The sequence below is a fragment of the Moschus berezovskii genome, chromosome X (genome assembly GCF_049115385.1).
Source record: "Moschus berezovskii isolate FMDL1 chromosome X, NW_MosBer_1.0, whole genome shotgun sequence".
Classification (NCBI taxonomy): domain Eukaryota; kingdom Metazoa; phylum Chordata; class Mammalia; order Artiodactyla; family Moschidae; genus Moschus; species Moschus berezovskii.
In genome coordinates this window covers 67,027,315-67,044,559 of record NC_142488.1, presented here as the reverse complement: position 1 = coordinate 67,044,559, position 17,245 = coordinate 67,027,315, and the positions used below count along the sequence as shown (strand labels likewise).

The 17,245-nt window shown below is 35.3% G+C and overlaps 1 protein-coding gene across 9 annotated transcripts in view; it reads left to right on the top strand.

Moving 5' to 3' along the window:
- ATRX (ATRX chromatin remodeler) overlaps positions 1-17,245 on the top strand; it is a 298,228-nt gene that overhangs the window by 192,009 nt on the left and 88,974 nt on the right. For all 9 annotated transcript variants that reach the window (XM_055438642.2, XM_055438638.2, XM_055438636.2 and 6 more), the window contains 6 exons: positions 5,386-5,523; positions 6,507-6,682; positions 8,017-8,134; positions 14,392-14,522; positions 16,346-16,434; positions 16,564-16,736. In XM_055438642.2, coding sequence (XP_055294617.1) covers positions 5,386-5,523; positions 6,507-6,682; positions 8,017-8,134; positions 14,392-14,522; positions 16,346-16,434; positions 16,564-16,736 — 825 coding nt within the window. The remainder of the gene's footprint in view (positions 1-5,385; positions 5,524-6,506; positions 6,683-8,016; positions 8,135-14,391; positions 14,523-16,345; positions 16,435-16,563; positions 16,737-17,245) is intronic.

The window sequence follows — 17,245 nt, the reverse complement described above, 5'->3', positions numbered from 1 at the left end:
AGAGCACTCTCATGCTCTGAAAACAGTTTTTTACATTTCTTTTCCAACTTTATGTTATTAGAATAATTACTGCATTTTTTCCTTTTTTAAATGGTCATCACTGTGGAAGGTTAATATTTGCAATGCTGTTGACAGTATCCTCATGATGCAAGATCCAAATATTTAATTCTTATTTGTGACTTGTAAAAGCAGTAAGTTGTACTGTCCCAGAGCCAATCAATATTTAGTTATTTGTATTCTATATTTTTTTCTTTTCAAACTTTATCTGGTTATATCTAATTACTTTAAGACGCTGTTGAGGCTTTAGATGTTTGTTGAGAAAATCTTAATTTTTCACTGCCAAAATAATAGTATTATTTTGAATAGAATTATTTGGATTTGAATAATAGAATTATTTGAATAGAATCCATGGCTTTGCCCCTTTTTAATTTTATTTAATTTATTTTTTCAGTTTATTGAGGTTTAATTGAGAAAATTGTAACAGTTAAAATGTACAATGTAATCATTTGATACGTGTATACATTGTGAAAGGGTAACCCCCTTTGTGTTACACATCCGTTATCTCACATAGTTTTCTTTTTCTTTTTGGTCATGACATTTATGCTCTAATCATTTTCAGATTTCAGTTATATAGTGCATTGTTATCAGCTCTAGTCACCTTGTTATCACCATGTTGTTTATACGTTAGATCCTTAAACCTTATTCATTTTATAACTGAAAGTCTGTACTCTTTTGCATTTTTTTTTAAAAAGTCATGTGCTTGTTTTGTTGTCAGAGAGCTATAAGCTAGTGAATAGTATTGCAGCATATTTTTCAGAATTTTTCCTTGAAACAGTTTAAAAATGAGTTTCAGATGTTTAATGTGATCATGAGGAAATAAAAAGAAATGAAAGCTTATAACATAATGAGTAATGTTTGTTTTTCTATGTAAGCTATTTAGTGACATTTAAAAACATTATTTTGGAATTTTTGTTTGTTTATGCAAAAGTTGAAATGACAGTAAAGAAAGCTCCCATGTTTCCTGGACCCAAATCTCCCGCTGTTCATCTTACATTGTCATGATAGATTTGTCAAAACTAAGAAATTGATATATTAGTAACTAGACTTCAAACCATATTTGAATTTTACCAGTTTAATATTACTGTCCACTTTCTGTTCCAGGATCCCATCCAGGGTACCACATAGTGTTTAATTGTCATGTCTCCACATTCGTCTCTGATCTGTGACAGTTTATTAGTCTTTCTTTTATTTTCTGTTATCTTGTCAGTCTTGAAGAGTGTTCTTAAAAGTATCCTGTAGGATGTTCACTGGTGTCTGTTGTTTTTCTTGTGATTAGACTGGTGTTATAGTGACAGTACACATGGAATATTGCCAAGCAGGCGTACTCATTCGAGCCTTGGTGTCTGAAGTTTGGGCTTGGTCACATAGACATGGTTGACCACTCATGTGGTCATCTTAGTTTCTAGTCCCTCCAGAAGTTGAGAAGATGCTACATGCCCAGAGCTGATCTCCCTTCAGCCCCATCACATTGTTAGCATACACTATCTCTAATGTTTTCCAAGCCATCCAGGTAAACAAATTATTATCAAGTTAGACATTCCTGGAATTTAGAGGTTACCTCCCTAGAGCTGGAGGCAAAGGCTAAACTTTTTTGGGGGCCAGGTTAATCCTTTACTTGACTACATATATGTGTACATAGATAAAATTTACCCTGTTTGAGGTGGTTATTTAAATAAAATGGGTTTATAATATAGATTTTGAAACTCTCTTCCTTTTGTTTAGTAACAAAACACATTTGACGTTATCTTTGAAGGCTAGTACAAAGAAATGTACATCATTAATTTTAAGTTCTGCAACATTCCATCATAGCATAGTTTTATTAACCCCTTTGACCAAGCTTTTAAGTTGTTTCAATTTTCTACCATAACAGTGCTTCAGAGAATATTTCATGTATCTTGTGATACTTCTGAAAGTATATCTTTAGGATAAATTCCCAAAAGCTGAAATTTGGGTTAAGGGTTCAAAATATTTTACATTTTAGTAGATATTATATAATTGTCTTCCACAATGTTTGATTAACAGCTTGTGAAAAGTGAAAGTGTTGGTTGCTGTGTTGTGTCCAAATCTTTGCAACCTCATGGACTATAGCCCACCAGGCCCCTCTGTCCATGATATTATTCAGGCAAGAATAGTGGAGTGGGTAGCCATTCGCTTCTCCAGGGGATTTTCCTGACCCAGGAGGGACTGAACCCAAGTCTCCTGCATTGCAGGCAGATTCTTTACCATCTGAGCCACCAGGGAAGCCCTATTGATACTGCTTAGACTTCCACAAAGAATGTGTGATGACCTGCTTCACCACACCCTCAAGAACACTTAATATTAGGTAGTGGAAATCATTTTAATCACTTATACAAAAGATAATTTTTCTATTTAGAAAAGTTTTTAGAATTCAAAATAAATAATAAGTAGTTCTTACATATAAAGCAAGATATACATTTTCATTTTTAGAAAGTTGATTAGTAATTTAAAAATAAATCTTATTATTTAGCCCCATCTGAACATTGAATAGCAATTGTGTTAATTTGATCAATCATACTGAAGCAGTTACTTCTGAAATCATGTAGAAGATGCATTTTCTGTAATGCCTAAAATATAGGGGATAATTTGACAATTCCTATAGTTTAAATCAGTGTTTAATTTATGTGTATATTAGCTCAGTTCAGTTCAGTCACTCAGTCGTGTCTGACTCTTTGAGACCCCATGAACTGCAGCATGCCAAGCCTCCCTGTCTATCACCAACTCCTCGAGTCTACCCAAACCCATGTCCATGGAGTTGGTGATGCCATCTAACCATCTCATCCTCTGTCGTCCCCTTCTATTCCTGCCCTCAATCTTTCCCAGCATCAGGGTCTTTTCAAATGAGTCAGCTCTTAGCATCAGGTGGCCAAAGTATTGGAGTTTCAGCTTCAACATCAGTCCTTCTAATGAACACCTAGGACTAATCTTTAGGATGGACTGATTGGATCTCCTTGGAGTCCAAGGGACTCTCAAGAGTCTTCTCCAACACCATGGCTCAAAAGCATCAATTCTTCAGCGATCAGCTTTCTTCACAGTCCAACTCTCACATCCATACATGACCACTGGAAAAACCATAATCTTGACTAGAAAAGGACCTTTGTTGGCAAAGTAATGTCTCAGCTTTTTAATATGCTGTCTAGGTTGGTCATAACTTTTCCTTCCAAGGAGTAAATGCCTTTTAATTTCATGGCTGCAATCACCATCTGCAGTGATTTTGGAGCCCAGAATAATAAAGTCAGCCATTATTTCCATTGTTTCCCCATCTATTTCCCATGAAGTGATGGGACTAGATGCCATGATCTTAGTTTTCTGAATGTTGAGCTTTAAGCCAACTTTTTCACTCTCCTCTTTCACTTTCATCAAGAGGCTCTTTAGTTCTTCTTTACTTTCTGCCGTAAGGGTGGTGTCATCTGCATATCTGAGGTTATTGATATTTCTCCCAGCAATCTTGATTCCAGCTTGTGCTTCCTCTATCCCAGCGTTTCTCATGATATACTCTGCGTATAAGTTAAATAAGCTGGGTGACAATATACAGCCTTGACGTACTCCTTATGAAAAGGCAAAAAGATAGGACACTGAAAGATGAACTCCCCAGGTTGGTAGGTGCCCAATATGCTATATGAGAAACCTATATGCAGGTCAGGAAGCAACAGTTAGAACTGGACATGGAACAACTGACTAGTTCCAAATAGGAAAAGGAATACATCAAGGCTGTGTATATTAACCTGCGTGCAATTTGTCTTTATAGGATATTTAGCCAAGAGTGCATATGGTTATTTTCATAAAGCAAATCATATGTATTTCTTTTGAAAGAGCCACTCTCTGGTATGAGATCTGTAGTTTGGACCCTACCTCTATACCCATGTAACAGTCAGTTTAGCTGTCTTTTATTAGTTAAAATTTTTCCCAGCAATGAGTACTAGTTAGTCAAATGGGAAGTACTACTTGGTCTATTGTGATTTCCATAGTGTTTGTTAAAATGTAGCTTTTGAAATTTGTCTTTTCACGTATATATAAGTTACTCTTAATTTCAAGTGATAGTTTTAACTTACATTGTACTCTTATTCAGAGGCCCTTGCTGCTAAGTCGTCCTTTAATAAAATTAATACTGTTAGTACCACATTAACCAAGTATTCAGTTCAGTTCAGTTCAGTCGCTCAGTCGTGTCCGACTCTCCACGACCCCATGAATCACAGCACGCCAGGCCTCCCTGTCCCTCACCAACTCCCGGAGTACACTCAAACTCATGTCCACAGAGTCGGTGATGCCATCCAGCCATCTCATTCTCTGTCGTCTCCTTCTCCTCCCGCCCCCAACCTTTCCCAGCATCAGAGTCTTTTCCAGTGAGTCAACTCGCCGCATGAGGTGGCCAAAGTATTGCAGTTTCAGCTTTAGCATCAGTCCCTCCAATGAACATCCAGGATTGATCTCCTTTAGAATGGACTGGTTGGATCTCCTTGCAGTATAAGGGACTCTCAAGAGTCTTCTCCAACACCACAGTTCAAAAGCATCAATTCTTCGGCGATCAGCTTTCTTCACAGTCCAACTCGCACATCCATACATGACCATGGGGAAAACCATTGCCTTGACTAGACGGACCTTGGTTGGCAAAGTAATGTCTCTGCTTTTTAATATACTATCTAGGTTGGTCATAACTTTCCTTCCAAGGAGCAAGCGTCTTTTAATTTCATGGCTGCAATCAGCATCTGCAGTGATTTTGGAGCCCAAAAAAATAAAGTCTGACACTGTTTCCACTGTTTTTCCATCTATTTCCCATGAAGTGATGGGACCAGATGCCATGATCTTTGTTTTCTGAATGTTGAGCTTCAAGCCAACCTTTTCACTCTCCTCTTTCACTTCCATCAAGACGCTTTAGCAGCAGATAAAATATAATTGCAGAGATGGCAATGGCAAGCCACTCCAGTACTCTTGCCTAGAAAATCCCATGGACAGAGGAGCCTGGTAGGCTGCAGTCCATGGGTTCACTACGAGTCAGACATGACTGAGCGACTTCACTTTCACTTTTCACCTTCACACACTGGAGAAGGAAACGGCAACCCACTCCAGTGTTCTTGCCTGGAAAATCCCAGGAACGGGGGAGCCTGGTGGGCTGCCGTCTATGGAGTCACACAGAGTCGGACACGACTGAGGTGACTTAGCAGCAGCAGCAGCAGCAAAATATAACTGATCCTATCAGGATATTGTTTCCACAGCATCTTTCCATAAGAGCAGCACTGTAAACTGATTAACATTACTTAAATGGATTGTGCTTTTAATTTTATTATGTATTAAATGTTGTTTTTCCAGGACCTGACTTTGTTGTTTGTGATGAAGGTCATATTCTAAAAAATGAAGCATCTGCTGTTTCAAAAGCTATGAATTCTATACGATCAAGGAGGAGAATTATTTTAACGGGAACACCACTTCAAAATAACCTAATTGAGTGTGAGTCAATGTGTAAAAGAATGTATCCAGTTTTGGAGGAGTTACTGATAGGAACTTGGAAAGAAATGCATGCTAAATGAAAGTTTTAGGAAGGTGCAGAATGGAGGAGAGTTATGTTGATTTGATGTCAGGATACAGTTTGCTGAGGTTGAGGATAAATGATGTGAACCCAGAGAAGTGACTTGTGAGTTTCCCTCATTTTTATATGTTTGTGGTGACACTAAAGAGGGAACATGAGTTACTCGGAAATAACAAATTGAAATATCCCATTGTAATCTGTTCTAGTAGTTTTTTGGTTATTTTTATGTTATTTCCATTCTCTTAGTATTTTTATAGTTACTGTTTTATTATTTGTAATACTGGTTACTGTTTCACTTTATCTTTCTTTATATTTATCTATAATATATATCTGTATTTTATTTTTGTCTGTTCCAGTTTTCTCCTTTTTTCTTGCCCCATTTATAGAATGTTGCCCTGTTTCACGTTGTAGTCCTGTATAGCATAGGGCAACTATTTAGGACTTTTTGAACTAAATCAGTTAATTCAAAATTTGATCTAGTAGCTTATTATTTGATTTTATTATTTTGGTTCAGTATCTATGTTGTTTTCACAAGATACCCTTGCTGATCATAATGTCATGGTTAGAATTACAAAGCAGTTGTTTTATACTCAATATCTATTATAAAGACTAGTGAGTTAGAATAAAATGTTCTAGGTGTTGTTTTTCCTAAACATTCATTTCCTAAACAGTCTAGAATTTTGGATTCGGTTTTATTTGAATTTCTCATCTGGTTTAGGTAATCCAGTTCTAGATCAGACTGATAAACCAGTGTTTAGTCTACACTTAGTTTGGTGTTCTTTCTTTGTATCTTAATTCTAATGCTGCCATGGCATGCATTTTTGACATGAGCTTTTGATCAGAGAATTTTTCTCAGTTCTTTTAGCTGTTACTGTTGTTAATGAACTAATATCTTCTTTCTTAGATCATTGCATGGTTAACTTTATCAAAGAAAATTTGCTTGGATCCATTAAGGAATTCAGGAATCGGTTTATAAATCCAATCCAAAATGGTCAGTGTGCAGATTCTACCATGGTAGATGTCAGAGTAATGAAAAAACGTGCTCACATTCTCTATGAAATGTTAGCTGGATGTGTTCAGGTACAAGTACATTCCATAGTAATAATATATTGTTACTTTGTTATATTGTAATCTCAAAATATTTTCTGAATTTAAACTTAATTTATTTTGTGTTTTCTGTCTCCTTCTTTCAGTAGGTTTACACTTAAATCTTCTTGTACTCTTTTCCAAAGTGTATTTAGTATTGAGCTTTAAAAAAATTGCGTTGAGAAGTTTAATTCATTTGATTAATTCGTTTGTCGGATGTATAGCTTTACATGTTTATATGTTAATGTTTAGATTTTTCTCATTCTTAAGATAGTGGATATGTAAAAGGAACACAGCTATTATGATTAAGAAATATCTGTGCTCACCAGATTTTATAGTATAGTATTCCAAACCTCATTTGTTTGAAATAGTTGTAGGAAAGGCACTTATGAATTATGAAAGAAGTAATCCTGAAGAAACAGTTTTATTAATTCCAAGTACATACAATAACTATAATGAACTAATAGTGTTCTTTACACATAGATCTTCAGTAAACCATTGTTAATGAGTAGATAAGTATGTAGAGACTGACCAAGCAGTTAATAGATCTCAGTTCTTTATTTTTCTTAAGACAAAAGCTATTAATGGATGTAACAGATGAGATAGGCTGTCCTTTTGACTGACTTTACTGCCGTTATTTAAGGTAAAGTCATTCTGTTTGTTCCGGTTACCCACAGGTACTAGCAAGTACTCTTATTTCTGTGTTACTGTATTACTGCTACTACCTAGGTGGCATTTTTCTTATTTAGGTAGTCATTTGTATCTATCACATTAGTGTTCTTTCTTTCCTGTTCCTATATTATATGGTTTTAAGAATGCCTATACCCGGCTTGTTTTCTCAATTGGACAAACATTCCCCCTGATGTTATATGTTTTCCTCTGGCATGTTGGCACACTTTACCCAAAGGATAACCCAGACTGCATTGGACTTTGATTCATGTGTTTTACTGTATGATTAAAGCAATTCTTTTTGCTAGCACTCCCCACCTTTTTTTTCCTTTTCTTTTTGTCTATGTAGAGGAGACCATTTGAAAACCTAAATTGCTCACTTGGTAGTATGACCACTTCAATTTAAAACCTGCCTGGTGTGTTGCAGTATCTTTTTACCAGTGAGTCATATTGTGTAGTCACATGAAATATATTAACTGCAATTAAATGGGATCATTGTGTGATTAAAGAGGGTAAATATATTTAAGTAAATGTTTTCTTATATGTCTGGTACCTTTTATTTGTGTGCACTTTTTAGTTGCAAGCAGTGATGATTCTTAGAGCAGTTAATTCCTGTCATATATTTAACTAATTTTCATTCTGTTTATTATTAATTACAGAGGAAAGATTATACAGCATTAACAAAGTTTTTGCCTCCAAAGCATGAGTATGTTTTAGCCGTGAGAATGACTCCTATTCAGTGCAAACTCTATCAGTACTACTTAGATCACTTAACAGGTAACAAATAGACTTAGTTTATTGTTTTTTTCTTTCTTAAGACATTCTTTTTCTGAAGAATGCTGTCTTGGTAATTTTACCACATCAGTTGTTCTTTTGCAATTTTGGATTATGTAAAATGGTATGTTTATATTGTAAAAACAAAAAATATTTCTTATTAAAAGACTAATATTCTGAAAGTAAAATTAAGGAACAAACTAGTGAAAAAATATATAGAATATATCAATAATGCCTTAATTTGTAAAGAGCTTTTATTTCATAAAATATTATGTATTTGACTAAATCCATAAAAGAAGATACATAAAATTCCAGTGTATTATTAAAAAATATCCAACCACATTAATAAAAGAGCTATAAGTCAACTGAAATTGCTTTTTTAGGTATCAAATTGAGAAATGTTGAAGGGAAAAAAGGGAAAAATACAAAGCAGGGCACATATTATGTCCCAATGTTACAATAAAAATACACAGAAATGCCTAAAATATACAAATATGTTAATAACAGGTTATTTTCTGAGTGATTACAGTTTGAGGAACTTAAACTCTTTTCCATATGCTTTTTTTTAATTGCTGTTATTTAAAATTACTTATTTTTTAATCTTTGACTATATTGGGTCTTAGCTGCGGCATGTAATATCTTTTGTTGGGGCACACAGGCTTCTTCACTTGTGGCACGTGAGTTCCAGAGTATGTGGGCTCTGTAGTTGCAGCATGTTGGCTTTTCTCTAGTTGTGGCATGTGGGCTGAGTTGCCCCACAGCATGTGGGATCTTAGTTCCTGGACCAGGGATTGAACCCATGTCCCCTGCACTGAAGGCAGATCTTAACCACTGGACTACCAGGAAAGTCACTCTATGTGCTTTTAAAACATACCCCAGATAGATACTGTTCCATCATCAATAAATTCAGGTGTTTGTATGTGTCTGTTTCTCCAAGGTTGTCACCATTCACAGAGCAAAACGTTAGTTTCTGTTTGGTCTGGAGTGAAATTTTTTACTTTTTGGTCACTTTATTCTGGTACCTTTCCCCAGTTGATGTGCCCGATTTACTTAGGGGCTATAGGTTAGAAGGCACTCTTCAGCCATTTTCGATACAACAAGTGATCAAAAAATAATAGAGAGTGGGGGTTTATACACACACATTAGAGTGATGCTTCATATTAGTAGTTAAAGTAACACTGTTTGTGACAGATAATTTCTATTTTAGAAAATAGAATAATGATTATTGTCCTCAACAGTTGTGTTTGGGGAAAACAGGTTTCGAATGTTTGTATTTTATAGAGATTTTTTTGCTTTATTTTTAAAACAATTTTCTGACTGACCTTTGAAAGGAGATCATTTCTAGTAAGGCACGCATTTATATTTGTATATTAATCATAAGCTGTTAGATTTATTGTACCATTTGGACTTGAATGACAAAAAAGTGCAGACATCATTAAGTAACTAAATATAATCATTCCAGTGAGAAAGAGAGGGATGTTGAGACCTATCTTTCATTAATCTCTGAATAATAAAAGGTGCTAAATTTGGTCACTTAATATTTTCTCCAAAATATTTAAAATTTTGTTTCATTGTGGGGAACGTACTGTTTTAAAATATTAAAGAATCAGTTGTGTTTAATAACCAGCAGCAAAATGTTAATAGCTCATGTATAGATATTAAAACATATTCTTTCTAAGAGCAGTGCAATATTTAAGATTTAAGTGGGCCTCATTTTTTATGACTTTAATTGATAGGAGTAAATATCTAAAGTACTAACTGCTGTAGCTTCTTAACTAAGAAAGGTATGGTTGTCAATTTATCTGGTGCCATGAATCTTTCAGTCATGAGAATGTCTTGGAATTTCCCCCCTACTAAATGTGATGTTTTATTTTCCATAGAGTAGAATAACCAGCAGCAGCAGCAGAATAACCAGAGTTAATAACCCCATGAAAAAAACTTTCATAAAAGGCCAAATGGATTATATTAAAAGCTGCTTTATCTTGATTCTCACTAGAAACCATAAAGTGTTTCTCCCAAAATACCACCTATCTCACTTGCAGTTAAAATCTTTGATACTTTATTGATTACATAGTCCAAAAATACTTTTGTTTCTTTGACTCTTTTTATATTCAACTTAGCTTTAAGAAGTTCGCATAAGTTTTTCTTTTAATTCTAGCAACAATTTGATGGTAATTTTAGTAGTAATAATTTATAGTATATTTAATATTTGCAGTATTAAAGTCATAAGAGTAAACTTAATGAATTTCAATAAAATTAGTATCTTCTTAATTTTCCTTCATTCTATAAAAAATACAATTCTTTTCCTTCCGTTTTACCATCAAATTCTCTGGTGGCTCAGACAGTGAAGAATCTGCCTGCAATGCAAGAGATGTAGGTTTGATTCCTGGATCAGGAATTTCCCCTGGAGGAGGGCATGACAACCCACTCCAGTATTCTTGCCTGGAGAATTCCATTGACAGAAACCTGGTGGGCCACAGTCTATGGTGTCACAAAGAGTCAGACACAACCGAGCAGCTAACACTTTCACTTTCCGTCAGAAGTTTTGATTTACATGTAAGCCTCTGCCTTCAGTAAACACTTTAGGTTTTATAAGTGTGAATACTTAGTTTTAAAACAGCCTGATTTTTAGCTTAAATGACTATTAAAATCCTACATTGTCTTAGGCATGCAGAAATGGAGCACATACAAAAACAGTCTACAGAATGGAAGAAAATATTTGTAAGTCATTTTCCTAAAAGGGATTAATATCCAGAACATATAAAGAACTCTTACAACTTCTGTGTGTGCATGTGCTCATTTGCTTCAGTCATGTCTGACTCTTTGCAACCCTGTGCACTGCAGCCCACCAGGTTCCTCTGTCCATGGGATTCTCCAGGCAAGAATACTAGAGTGGGTTGCCTTGCGCTCCTTCAGGGGATGTTCCCGTCCTAGGGATCCAACCTGTGTTTCTTATGTCTTCTGCATTGGCAGGTGGGTTCTTTACCACTAGCACCACCTGGGAAGCCCCTTACAACCTAACTACAATAAAAAACCAAACAAGTCAATTCAAAAATGGACATAGGGGTTTTCAATAGACATTTCTCCAAAAAAGATATAGAAGTGACTGATAAGCACATTAAAAGATGCTCTACATTATCACCAGTTATTCAAGAAATGCAAATAAAACCAAGAGATACCACATCACACCCAATAGAATGACTCTCAGATAAAGAAAGATAATAAGTGTTGGAAGTGATATGGAGGAATTAGAACACTTGTGTAGCTGCTATGACAAAAGTGTGGTAGTTCTTCAAAGGGTTAATCAGAGAATTACCATGTGATATTCCCTGGTGGAACATTCTGAAAGACATGGGAATACCAGACCACCTGACCTGCCTCTTGAGAAACCTGTATGCAGGTCAGGAAGCAACAGTTAGAACTGGTCATGGAACAACAGACTGGTTCCAAATAGGAAAAGGAGTACGTCAAGGTTGTATATTGTCACCCTGCTTATTTAACTTATATGCAGAGTACATCATGAGGGACGGTGGGCTGGAAGAAGCACAAGCTGGAATCAAGATTGCCAGGAGAAATATCAATAACCTCAGATATGCAGATGACACTACCCTTATGGCAGAAAGTGAAGAAGAACTCAAAGCCTCTTGATGAAAGTGAAAGAGGAGAGTGAAAAGGTGGGCTTGAAGCTCAACATTCAGAAAACAAAGATCATGGCATCTGGTCCCATCACTTCATGGGAAATAGATGGGGAAACAGTGGAAACAGTGTCAGACTTTATTTTTTTGGGCTCCAAAATCACTGCAGATGCTGATTGCAGCCATGAAATTAAAAGACACTTACTCCTTGGAGGGAAAGTTGTGGCCAACCTAGATAGCATATTATAAAGCAGAGACATTATTTTGCCAACCAAGGTCCGTCTAGTTAAGGCTATGGTTTTTCCCGTGGTCATGTATGGATGTGCGAGTTGGACTGTGAAGAAAGCTGATCACCGAAGAATTGATGCTTTTGAAATGTGGTGCTGGAGAAGACTCTTGAGAGTCCCTTGGACTGCAAGGAGATCCAACCAGTCCATTCTAAAGGAGATCAATCCTGGGTGTTCATTGGAAGGACTTACGCTAAAGCTGAAACTCCAATACTTTGGCCACCTCATGCGACGAGTTGACTCACTGGAAAAGACTCTGATGCTAGGAGGGATTGGGGGCGGGAGGAGACCGGGACGTCAGAGAATGAGATGGCTGGATGGCTTCACCCAGTCAATGGACATGAGTTTGAATGAACTCCGGGAATTGGTGATGGACAGGGAGGCCTGGCGTGCTGTGATTCATGGGGTCGCAAAGAGTCGGACGCGACTGAGCGACTGAACTGAACTGATTCCCTGGTGGCTCAGCTGATAAAGAATCCGCGAGCAATGTGGGAGACCTGGGTTCAATCCCTGGGTTGGGAAGATCCCCTGGAGAAGGGAAAGGCTACCCACTCCAGTATTCTGGCCTAGAGAATTCCATGGACTGTCTAGTCCATGGGGTCTCAAAGAGTCGGACACGACTGAGTGACTTTCACTTGTACTTCTAGGTAAAATTCTACTTTCAAAATAATTGAAAGCAAGAATTCAAAACTGATACTTACCAATTCATGTTTATATAGCAGCATTATTCGTAATAGCAAAAAAGCATGGAAGCAATAAAAGTGTCCATCAAGTAATGAATAGATGAACAAAATATGATATATGCAAACAATGGAATATTACAGTCTTTTAAAGAAATTCTGATGTGAATGGAACTTGGAGACAACATGTTAAGTAAAATAAGTCGGAAACAAAAGGACAAATACTGTGTGATTACATTTAGAGCTGACTAGAAGAGTCACATTCATTTAACGGGTACAGAGTTTCTGTTAACAATGATGGAAAAAGTTTTAGAGTGCTGATGGTTGTACAATGTTTTGATTATACTTAATGCCACTGAATTGTACTCTTTTAAATAGAGCAATAAAATCCTATTATCTTTAAAAATAAATGGATCTATGTACCACACATTACAGGTTGATTCAATGGTTCTGGAGTAGGGCTTAGGCAGCTGCATTTTTATAATTACTCTGGGTGATTCTGATGTACCCTCTGCCTGAGAATCACTTCTCTGAATGTTGCTCAGTATGATTAGCCATCAGGGAAATGTAAATCAAAACCAGAACAAAATATAGGCATACCTTAGCCTCTTTAAATGTTCAAGTGAAAAGAAGACTCATTTATGTTTTTGTAGAAATAAAAGGATTAAAAGTTAATGCTATCAAGAAATTAGATGTCTCATTTTCACAGCAGTGATTTCTATCATACACAGTGGCAATACCTCTAATCAGGCAAAATAGCGAGTACTGGATTTTTATGCTTATTTATTCATATTTCATATCATTACTGAATATACATCTTGTCCCTCATGGAGATGTGAATTTAGATCTTTTAAAACTGTGGACAGAAAAATGTTATTGTTTAGATACTGTTCTTTTAAAAGATCAACTTTGTTCTTTTGTGTTTTACCCCCTTGATAATTTTGTCATATTAAATGAAATGTAAATTCATTTCATTTTTACTTCATTTTCATATAAAAATGTATTGTTGAAGTTTCTCTGGGCAAAATAAATAATTTTTTCAATTTGAAAAACACTTTTTGTAAATACTGGGTTTTTGATGTAAGAGTTTTGTTTAAGTATTGTATACAGAAACTGGCTTTATCAAAGCAGGAATTTGTAATCTAGAGCACATGGATAGAATCTAGGACCTGAGTAAGAAAATACTGCCTGTTTTCACTAACCTCTATCAAAAATATAGCATTTTTCCAGTTATTAATTTAGGCAACAAACCGTAGTAGTTTTAGTGATAACTGTGACTTTGTTACCAATAAAAATAAATATTTCTAAATATTATTGTTACTAATATCTCAGACTTATTTACCTTTATCAGTACTTCAAAGTTTCAGGCCATTGTTAAACTTACTACTATATTTTGTTATTTAATGCATTAATAAGGTATGTATATCATTATACCACATTTTTTTTATTAACATTTTGATGATTTCTATATGATGGGTTTCTTTTGTAATCCTGTTTATGTGTTTTGAAATAGTCTAAAAATGAGGGCCTATTAGCTTCTCTACAGGGCCAGATTATTCTGATGCACAGATCAAGCTATCATAATACAGAAACACCTTGGTTGAACTAGAGAATTCTTATGTCTTAACATTAGTGCTTTTTTTTTTCCTTTTGATCAGGTGTAGGTAACAGCAGTGAAGGTGGAAGAGGAAAGGCAGGTGCAAAACTTTTCCAAGATTTTCAAATGTTAAGTAGAATCTGGACTCATCCATGGTGTTTGCAGCTGGACTACATTAGTAAAGAAAATAAGGTAAATTAACTAACCTAAAATTGATCAAAAGGTATCTTTAGTAAGTAGAATAACTTTGGAAAAAGGTTGATCTGTATAGACTTGCTGTATATTCAGATTTCTTTTTCTTTGTGGTACAGTAATTCAGCCTATTTTATTTCTAGTTAATTACTCTGTGTTTGAATGAATTGTGATGATGGAAGGAGTGTTAAATTTTAATCTTTTAAAAAAATTTTAGTGGCATATAGTTGATTTACAATATTGTGTTACTTTCTGTTGTATAGCAAAGTGAATCAGTTGTATGTATATCCACTCTTTTTTAGATTCTATTCCCATATAGGTCATTACTGAGTGTTGAGTAGAGTTCCTTCTGCTATACAGTAGGTCTTTATTATAGTATTGTGTATATGTCAATTCCAATCCCCTATCCCCTTCCCGATGGTAAACATAAGATTGTTTTCTACACCTGTGACTCTATTTCTGTTGCTTAAATAAGTTCACTTGTACCCTTTTTTTAGATTCCACATATAAGCAATATCATACAATATTTGTCCTTCTCTGTCTGACTTCACTCAGAATGATAATCTCTAGGTCCATCCATGTTGCTGCAAATAGCCTCATTTCATTTTTTATGGCTGAATAATATCCAGTGTACATGTATATATATATATATACACCACATATTCTTTATCCATTTCTCTGTCAATGGACATTTAGGTTGCTTCCATGTCCTGGCTATTGTGCACTTTTTGAATTACAGTTTTTTCCAGGTATATGCCCAGGCCTGGGATTGCTAGATCATGTGGCAACTCTACTTTTAGTTTTTTAAGGAACCTCCATACTGGCTGTACCAATTCACATTCCCACTAACAAGGCTTCCATGGTGACTCAGATGGTAAAGAATCCACCTGCAATGTGGGAGACCTGGGTTCGATCCCTGGGTTGGGAAGATCCCTTGGAGGAGGGCATGGCTACCCACTGCAGTTTTCTTGCCTGGAGAATTCCCATGGACATAGGAACCTGGCAGGTTACAGTCCATGAGGTCACAAAGAGTCAGACATGACTGAGTGACTAAGCATACACACACCAACAGTATAAAGGGTTCCCCTTTCTTCACACCCTCTCTAGTGTATATTGTTTGTGGAGTTTTGATGATTGTTATTCTGACCAGTGTGAGATGGTACCTCTTTGTTTTTGTCTCTGGTTTCCTTTGCTTTTCAAAAGCTTTTAAAATTTTAATTAAGTCCCATTTGTTTATTTTTGTTTCTGTCTTCATTACTCGCAGAGGTGAGTCAAAAAAGATCTTGCTGCGATTTGTCAAAGAGTGTTCTGCCTGTGTTTTCCTATAAGGATTTTATAGTATCCAGCCTTACATTTAAGTCTTTAATTCATTTTGAGTTCATTTTTGTGTGTGGTGTTAGGGAATGTTCTAATTTCATTTTTACATATAGTTGTCCAGTTTTCCCGGCACCACTTATTAAAGAGACTATCTTTTCTCAAGTGTATATTCTTGTCTCTTCTGTCATCGATTAAAATCTTGCATAACCATAGTAAAATAGTCAAAATTGAGAAATTCACATAAGTACTAGTAACTAAAAAATAGACATTAATTGGATTTCATCAGTTTTTGTATTTACATCCCTTTTCCATGAGTCAATCTAAGACTTCACGTTGCATTTATTAGTCATATCTGTGATGTTTCCTTTATTTTTTCTAATATACTTCTTCAGTTCTTTCTTATCTCATAACAATGAACTTATCCTTAAATGAAATAGACATCATCATTATAATTTCCAGTATAAATTGAAATAAATTCTTAAAATGTTCATTTTTTTTTTCCCTAGGGATATTTTGATGAAGACAGTATGGATGAATTTATAGCTTCAGATTCCGATGAAACCTCCATGAGTTTAAGCTCTGATGACTATACAAAGTAAATTGAATACTTTTTGTGCCCTGTGTTGACATGTTTAAAATCCCAACTTGCTGATTGTCCTCTAATAATTGGCACTTGTATTTTTCCTGTGTTTCCCTAATCATTTGAATTTGTTCTCTTTTTTAGAAAGAAAAAAGCAAAGGGGAAAAAGGGAAAAAAAGATAGTAGCTCAAGTGGAAGTGGCAGTGACAATGATGTTGAAGTGATTAAAGTCTGGAATTCAAGATCTCGAGGAGGTGGTGAAGGAAATGTGGATGAAACAGGAAACAACCCCTCTGTTTCTTTAAAACTGGAAGAAAGTGAGTCTAATAAATCTTGCATATATCATGGAACACTGATTTAGAAAATGTCATGTCATTGTACAGTCATGCTTCTTTCCAGTTATTAATTATCCTTACCAATGGGCTCAAAGGAATATCTTTCTACAATTGGTAAGCATCTAGGATAATCATATATACATAATAGCAACAAATGTTTAATGAATGTTGAAGTAGAAGCAAACCATTGTGCTCTCTCTGGTATTTAAGAAGAAGGGAAAAAAGAAAAGCTAACATTTATTTACACATATATGCCTAAACTCTATATTATTTTCACTCTGTGTGTTAGCTAACTTAATTCTTGAACAGCCTCACAATATTGTTATATCTTTATAAATGATAGGTAGAAGAGGATTCAGATCTAGATGTATCCTATTTTAAACCCACCATGGTGGTTTCACTTAACTACATATAAATAACTGTAAGCATTTCAGGTAATAAACTATGATTGTCATTCATTGTATACAGTAAAGCTAGTTTTGATGTTTTAG